The 9,076-nt window shown below is 43.5% G+C and overlaps 1 protein-coding gene across 1 annotated transcript in view; it reads left to right on the forward strand.

Moving 5' to 3' along the window:
* The first annotated feature begins 3,488 nt into the window (after window positions 1-3,488).
* The window catches only part of LOC106811296 (zinc finger MYM-type protein 1-like), a 9,455-nt gene continuing 3,867 nt past the window's right edge, over window positions 3,489-9,076 (forward strand). Inside the window, exons 1-2 of the mRNA XM_014814867.1 lie at window positions 3,489-3,566; window positions 8,322-8,396. Of these exons, the coding sequence (XP_014670353.1) occupies window positions 3,489-3,566; window positions 8,322-8,396 (153 nt within the window). The remainder of the gene's footprint in view (window positions 3,567-8,321; window positions 8,397-9,076) is intronic.

The raw sequence follows: 9,076 nt of genomic DNA on the forward strand, positions 1-9,076 counted from the left end.
TATTTAATGTCTTATTTTTTGTTTCAGGCTGACTGAAGAAGAGAGATGTCAACAGTAACGAGAGACGTGTTGCATATGTAAAGAATCAACCTGCAATGGAAAGCCGACCGTTGTTCTACAAACGAAGGGCATTGATGGGGTAAATCGTGCAAGTCTACAGCGTGGTAGTGATTTGATAACTGTACTAGGGGGAACTAGTACAGTGGAATGTTGTCGTACATATTGCAAACCAGATAACATTGAACATGACATAGCATCTCGTCAGCAACCATCAGAATATCGATCTGATCTCCGCTCATTGCAACCGGCATTCAATATTCAAGAACATTGCCTATTCTGTAGACAGTCTGCGAAAAATGGCAAGAAACGGAGAGACATTGATGTGTTTCCAGTCAGAACACATGAGTTTCAAGCCAGAGTGCTTCAAGCTTGTCGTTCTAGGAAAGACAAGTGGTCTGATGCGGTGTATGGCAGAATAGCATTTGTGAACGATCTGCACGTAGCAGACGCAATATATCACCAGCAGTGTAGTGTCAATTTCAGGACGGGGAAGAATATTCACTATAAATTATCTGCTGACATCGCAGACACAACAAAAGGATTCAAACGTGGAAGACCCGAGACCAAGCGAGCAGCAGCATTCCTGGAAGTCGCAACATTCTTAGAAGACAATGACGAGGGACAAGCTACCATCAGTGAACTTGTTACAAAAATGACAGAAGATCTCATAGATACAGGACAGAATCCGTACAGTGCCAAATACATGAATAGGAAAATAAAGGAACATTTTGGTGACAGAGTTCTAATGACAGCACGTGGTGTGCAAAAGACTGTGTTGTGACATTGCGTGACACTACAAGTTCCATCCTGCAAGCATTTCAAGCATTCCTGCAAGCTAAAAATGCTGAAGACGAGAAACATAGCATCGTTGAAACTGCTGCAAAACTCATTGAGAGTGACGTCAAATCTATGGACATCTCACGTGATTTCTACCCAGAAATAGATGATATGGAAAGTGAAGAACGTGCTCTGAACTATATTCCAAAGTCACTACAACTTACTGTTGAGGACAATGTTTGCTGGAAAAAATATTGATGTGAAGTTTGCTTCGATTGGTCAGTGTATCATGCAAGCAATACGGCCAAGAGACATACTAGCGCCTCTAGAGATAGGCCTAGGGGTGCAAATGCACCACCATTTTGCGTCACGCTTCTTGATAGACACACTTCATGAGCATGGCTTCTTATGCTCATACACGGAGGTGCAGAGGTACGAACGGAATGCAGCAGTTACCCAAGGTATTGACATTCCTGGGTTCACATCAGAACATACTATGCAATATATTGCTGACAATGTGGAGCACAATCTAGCCACTGTTGATGGTACAGGTACCTTCCATGGAATGGGTATAATTGCTGCAGTCACGCCAGGAACACGAGCCAAGAAGCATATTCCTAAAGCAAATGTGACCGCTGCAGACATTGTTGGTCGCATCAACATTCGGTACTTCAAGATTCCTCCAGCACTACCACCTCTTACATATCTACCCCTTGTATTGTTGGAGGCAGAAGGTCCAACAGCACAGCTAGATGTCTTATGGAAGGGCTCACTACTCCTTCATTCTCCAAGACCAGCATGGGCTGGTATGATGCAGATGTTGCATCATGAGATGGTGGTGGCCTTCTGGCTGTTATTGTTGTTGGAATCAATACAGCCTCTAGTAGTGGGAAAGGTTCACTCTGGATGGTGACCTCCTTCCGCTGGGGGTCGACTGTAAGGGCATATTCCATCATGAAGTTCCAGCCCAAAATGACTGGACTGTCGATGCCTCTCATTATCCGGAAGGGATACTCCAAACTCAAAGGTGCTAGACGAACGGGTGCTGTCGCGGCTCCAAGGCAAGACAACTTGTCTCCAGACACCAAACGTATTACTGTTGGTTCTTCAGACAGCGTTCCTCTTTCCCCTGGTAAAAACAAATCCCATACATATTCGCGCATCAGTGAGACATCCGCCCCAGTGTCAAACAACAATGGTATCTCCTGATTGCCCACGTTCATCAGAACCCTTGGAATAATCTTTTGAGTCTTCTTCCTTCTTTTCTTGGCTGCAGAGCGACCCTCATCCACAGCACATACTAGTTTTCCGACTGCCAGGTACCCCAGCAGTCAGCGCTGTGATGTCCATATTTGCCGCAATTGTAGCAATGTCCGTCGAATCGGTCATTGAACGGAGCTTGCTGTTGATTGGCAAGAGGGGAACCCCGTGGTTGCAAAACTTGCACAGACTTGCCTGGTTGCACTCGTTGATCATTCAAACCTTCTCCATCTCTGACCTTGCTTTTGACCACGACCTTGGCTCGGTCCATGGCGATTTCCTCAACCGCCGCGTCCGCGGGTACGTCCATGGCCAGAGTTTGGGTTCCTCATCAGGAACTGTACTTGTTCACACAGTTTCTGGACGTCATCCCTCAGACTGGTGATTTCACCCGTTGCCACGGCAGGAGAAGCAACCCCTTCATCCCACGAGACCTGGCAGATGGCTGGTTCCTGTGCGACAGGTTGAGGGGTCATAGTCCCGCTAATTGCACCGCCTGGCGTGTTGTGTCAGGGTTTTGGGTCAGGAGATGCAGCTGAAGCTGTGCATCCCCTACCCCCTTCATGAACTGCTCCTTTGCCATCGTGTTTCGGTGTTGTTCTGGCAAATCCTAGAATGCTGCCGCCGTCTTACGAAGAACCCGTAACTCAAAGGCAGTGATTGCCTCATCCGCCTCACGACTGAGAGTCATGAACTCTTGACGCCTGATCAAGGCATGCTCATCCGGGTCCAGTCTCTCCTTCAGTGCCTGGCGTGTCTCTTCATAACTCAGCTTGGTCTCTGCTGGCAGACTGTCGTAGGTCATAAAAGCCCTACCCGCTAAATATAGGGGAAGGACAAGATGGCGTCGGGGGACTGCAGGGGCAGCATCAGGCGGTGCTATCGGCACAAATAGTTCAAATCGCTTGAACCACAAGGTAAAATCCTCGCTGGACTCGCCCGAAAATTCCTTCAGTTTTGGGTGTGCAGTGGCCATCTTTATTTAGGGTGTTACGTAACACAATCACTATAATAATTTTTGATTTTGTTTGATTGGCAGGTTAGATAATTTTGGAATCACATACGTAAACTTCCTCACGCACACACATGAAAACTGTTATCTAATAATAATAACAATATCAAGTTCTGTCTCTCGATAACACACGTATAACGTGCCTCAGGTCATCTTACCATAAGCAGACTAGCTACAGATATCAAATAGCTCCGAGCCAATCTGCGAAATGCTAGCAGTGCACACAGGTACTAGAGACTGCTCAATATATATATACGTATGTACAAGACTTACTACTGACATATAATGTACAAGACTACTGACTACTGGCATCGCCTATTCACCACTGGAAGCAGAATGTTGGAGAACCTCCCACCTACACAAGCAGCACTGTTCCAGCATGTCAAACGAGCGCTACTTCAGGCCAGCTTCTACTGGAATCGGTCTACCACAGAGCAGCAACGAATTCCCGACTTCAGTGAGTGGGGCTGGCAAAAAGATGATACGGGTGCTCGACAGCTGCTATGGACTACACTCCGTGATGCTTCAGAAGCATGAACCCTTCTGCTGCACTTCAGCTGCCTCAAGTCATGCACAGGAAGGTGCAAGTGCAATCGCGCCGGTGTCAAGTGCACGATGCTCTGCAAATGCGAGAGCGGATGTAGCAACAACGTTGACAGCAACGACTAGTGGGACTTAATGCTAAAATGTATGGGCACAGGCCATACATATATCGAGAGCACTGTTGTGCCCAGTTGAACTTACTGATTAGATAACTGGACACAAACCATGACAGTAATCACTTCTAACCAAAGATTCCATATCGGAATGCCTACCTTGCCTGTTGTATTTGTCTCTTTATACACAACTGTGTAACCTAACTTACATGTAGGAATAGATGACCAATATGGAATAGACAAATCAAGCAAATTATAATTCTTGTTGAAGCCATGTCCACCATTGTCCACCATGTTTGAGCTTCGTAGAATAAAAATTTACAAGAATATTTGATATTTAAATCATTCCTTTTATTATTTCCTTATGATAAACAGAACTGACAGACTTAATGGCTTGCGTGTATGTGCGTATGAGTGTGTGCGTGTGTGTGTTTGGTTGTGGGTGTGGGTTTGTGTGGTGTTTGTGTGTATGTGAGGGTTAACTAATGTATGTCAGTATGTTTATGTGTGCATGTTAATAATTGATAACCCTCAAATTAGTTTCATCCCAACATTACATCCCCCCAAAGATAGAAAGAGATTAGAAAATCTAAGTATACACATCACAGCATTTGCCCGTATGGCAGCCATATTGGATTTGACCATTGTAACAGCCCAAAGAAACCTCAAATCGATGTAAGAACATCATAATCAGATTCTCTGACCCCGAAAACCCCATAAATATATAAACTTTTATCATACTAGCCCTTTCCCTTTTGGAACTACACTTGATCTTTAGCTCAGATGGCGGCCATTTTGGATTTGCACAATAGGGCGGCGCAAGGGGGGCCCTTCTTGGCGCCTGGCAGAAATCGTAATAGTATGGTATAAGCTACCTCTGGACCAAATTTTGTACTTTTAGAAGAATCTGCACCAAAATCTGCACCAGCCCTGACTATGTGGCATCCACTAATGTCCATTGTATCAGATATGATACATTGCCAAAATCAAGGTAAATGTCATCAGAAAAAAATGTCAAAAATCACATTCTGATATTCCAGGCAACTAAATGCCAAAAAGTTATATTTTTACTGCAGCAACACATAGGTGAGGGCATTTTCTGCACTCAGACTACGGCCTATTTATCAGGAACATTCAATAACCGACTATCTAAGGCCTCTGTTATAGAACATGCAGCAAATACACGCCCATCTGAAACACGACCATTACATCCAACACCCACATATATGAACTTGTAGTCTGCTTCGACAAGTCCCATAACCACAATCAAAAAAATGTTTATAGTTATAATATATAGATCCAGATTTTCCCGGTGCACTCAGGGCGACATGCTTCCCGTCAATAGCTCCCATGCAATTTGCAAAATTCCATCTCTCCTGAAAGTGTTCGGCTATAGTAGTCCATTCTTCGACAGTTTGTGGCATCAACAATAAAATAACATTTACAATGAGGCCACCTTTTTTTCTGTTGGTTTACAGAATTTTTTTGTTGTTGTTGACTCAGTAGGGTAAAAAAAATGTCGTTTTGTCAGATCAAACAAGTCAAGGATATTAAAGTATTTTAAGAAAACTAAATGAAAACAAAACTTAACTTGTAATTATTTTAACTTTTATTATAAACGGTTTGTTTATAAAATGTCTTTGTTTTTTACATTTACATTTTTTTAATTCATATTTCTTAGAGAAAAGGTCGGTTTCTTGAAAATTCGGGTCGGCGGATCTGTAAACCAACAAAATAAAAAAATCTCGCCTAAAGGGTTATGGTCGGTCAGTACGATGCAGTGTGAGCCCATAAGGTGGGGAGCAAATTTCTCTGTAACTGCCCATTTCAGTGCCAATAGCTCAAGCTTAAAGGGATTCTGACATCTATAACGTATTTAACCTATTATATGACATTGTAGTTACTTTTAAACATGTTTCCTGACATTTTTAGAACATATTATGATCAAACCTGCTTTTGATGATGTTTTTGCTATTTATGGGCGCCGCCATAATTTTCCCACAACGCCCTGCGTTTTTGCTGAGTGGCACGTGTTCACTTGTTTTGCTATGGTGTTTGCTTAGGTACATGTGTGTTTCAGGCGTTTTCCTACTATTCTGTCCATACTCTTGTAATTATTATGGTGTATTGTGGTGCTGTAGGTTGCACTAGCCACTCTAAATACTTGTTAAAGTTGGAATAACTTTTCTGGCACACCAGAACAGGCTAAAACGTATCCAGGCATTTCGTTTCACGCATTGCCCAGGAGAAACAAATCTCTTGCTAGGCAATGGCTCAGAGCAATAAGAAGACCGGAAACCAACCTGCCAAAGGCAATCTTCTTATGTTCTAATCATTTCACTGAAGACTGTTTTGATAAGGTACGTTATTCAGAGTGACAATATCTATGACATTTTCTATGCCTATCTCTAACAGTCACAGCTAGCAATAGATAATCAATGATAGGTAGGCTTACACAGTGCCACTGTAAGTATCAGTGAGTAACTTTAAAGTTAGAGAAAGAGTCACCAATCGCTCACACACACACACACACACACACACACACACACAAACACGTGCGCGCGCGCAAGCACGTGCGAGCGCGCACTTCACACACACGCATGCATGCTAATTTCAATTGAGGCATGCTTAATTAAATAAATTAAGCTGTGAATATTTCTAATTGGGAAAAGCTTTTGAAACCTTTTCAATTATTTTTACAGTCCACAAGTGCCGCGGAGCGACAGCGCTCATCTCACGTCTACTGCGGTGACTCTGTGGTGGAGGGGTGGGATTCTAGTAAACCATGTTAGTCCCAAATGTGTTCACATACGCGCCGAAACAGTGGAAGGCACAAGGATGGTATCAGGAACCTTCTCAAAAGAATGTTCGTTGGGATCGTTATGAAAGTTGCCACGAGATGGCGCGTACGTTTAAGTGTTTTAATATTAAAGATGGAAGCTCCCATCGTACTTAGTAGCAACAACTATTTGCAAGACAGAATAGGTAAGCACTCATCCATTTACCTACGCAAGCCTACAGGCTGAAATAGAGAGCTGCCACATGTAACTAATTAACGCAGGCAAACACTACACAGTACCAGGGAAAAAAATATAATTTATTTTTCGGGGGCTACTTTTCAAGCTCGAGTGCATGAAAATAGCACTCTAAAATTTGGTTTGCATTAAACTCTATGCAAATTTCCGGGGGCTCTTTTTGGCATTTCCGGGGCTCTTTTTGCCATTTCGGGGGCTAAATCGCCCCGAGCCCCCGTGTATTTTATTCACTGCACAGTACTATCACCACCACATGCACGGGCAGTGGCCACTGGCAGTGGCATAAGTTGCATGTAACATACTTACAGTACAGAATGCCATAGAAATTATACGATTTAAGGAGCATAAACCTTCTTCAACCAAATTTAGCTTTTGAAATTTTACTGTGACATTGTAGCCTTATACATCCAAGCATGTATAGATTCTACTAGCAAACCCGGCAGTCAAATTCTTTCTAACAGTAAACAAATCCATGTTTAACCCTCCTCTTGAGGGTCAAAGGGTTATCAGACACTTACTCTTCGCATGTCAGCGGAAATTACATTTCATGGTCTTTTAAAGCCATAAAAATGGTAGGTCACCGCTGAAACAAAAATGTTTTGCAATTGCTCCGTCAGACCATGTCCTCAGAAGAATAGGACAGAATATTTCATGAACAGCTATTGCAGGGGCAAGAGAAACAAGGACTTCGCCTCGGGAACAAACTGAGAGCTTCACACATACAATGGCACAGGCAAAAAAATGAAAGTTAATCTAGCGGCCCAGACAATTAGCTCAAGCGTTGCAGACGCAATCGAGTTTTGTGCGAAAGACTTGAAGCTTCCCCGGTTTAGAGGGTCATATGCTACAGTGGAATTCATAAAAATTATCGATCAACTTTTCGATTGAATGAAAATTAAAAAGATTGAAGCACCTCTGAAAAAGGAAAATGAATCTGAATGGCGGGACTTCTTACAACAAACATACACCTACTTGTCTCGACTAACACACAGCAATGGGGAGCCAATGCATTGATCACGGAAGAAGACGCCTTTCATTGGGTTCATGGTTGGCATTCGTAGTATGCAAGGACTGTTTGACTCGCTCGTGAAATCTGAAGCTCCTAAATTGAAGTATCTCCTGACTTACAAGCTGTCTCAAGACCATATAGAGCTCTTCTTTTGTGCGGTCAGATCTGCTAATGGAAGCAACAACTAGAAACGAGCAGTTGTCGCCAACTACATGTATCCCCCGTGATCTAGTATCAATGGAATATCTCTGCAAGGACGTAGAAGGCAGGTAAAGTTAAATAAGTCACAAAGACAAAGGTTTGTTAGACAACTGGTCTGCCTCAGATGTGCGAGTATATGGAATCTGGTTACCCTAGGAAGCCGAAGAGGAAATGTAAGTCGACGTCAAGGTCAAACTAAGGTCAAGGGGAGTGGTGGTTTTGGTATGCGACAGACCCTCTCCCCAAGACAACGGCCCCCAGTGTATTAAGTTTGTATTGTTATGTTTAACCTCATTTTTCTTATTTTTCAGGAATGTGAAATGGATATCAGGAGGTTCTTAAAAAACGTAAGTCTGATGACTCTGACAACAATCAAGACACCCCGGGTACATCAGAGATGCATGCTGATCCAGCAGAGCAGCGCAGAGGAGGACATGACGAGCAGTTACTCACAGCAACCAATCAGATGCCACCCCAAACACCACTTGCAAAAGTGGCCAATGACTTGCCTCATCATCTGGACATTGGATCATATGTCAAAACCACAGAACATTTTACCAATGATCGAAGATATGACCTCCTGATGAACACATACGTCCCACCAACTGATTACAGCTATCAGAACGATTCACAGGCCTCCCGCTGTTTCCGCCACACGTGGATAAACCAATATTCTCCATGTCTGGCCTACTCAAGTCACTTGAAACGTGCTCTGTGCAAATACGGTGTGCTGTTTCCTCAACCAGTGCACCGAGGTCTAATGGGTGCGTTCATCGTCCTTTTGTTCAACGACTTCGCATTCAACTTGACTTCAAAAACAAAGACATCAATGAGTGCGCGAGGAAGCACATGTTTTCCTTCAGGCACAAAGGCGCACTGCAAGATGCCAACAATTTCCTCACCACCGTGCAAAGGCCAGAGTTGACCATCGTGAACCAGATGGACCGAGCAGTCAACAAAGCAGTCACTCAAAACCGAGAGAAACTGTTCCGTATCCTATCCAGCATTCTGTTCTGTTGCTGCCGTGACATTGCATTGAGGGGAAAGGAGAGTATATCGGGAACAG

The sequence above is a fragment of the Priapulus caudatus genome, unplaced genomic scaffold (assembly GCF_000485595.1).
Source record: "Priapulus caudatus unplaced genomic scaffold, Priapulus_caudatus-5.0.1 Scaffold526, whole genome shotgun sequence".
NCBI classification, from domain to species: Eukaryota; Metazoa; Priapulida; class Priapulimorpha; order Priapulimorphida; family Priapulidae; genus Priapulus; species Priapulus caudatus.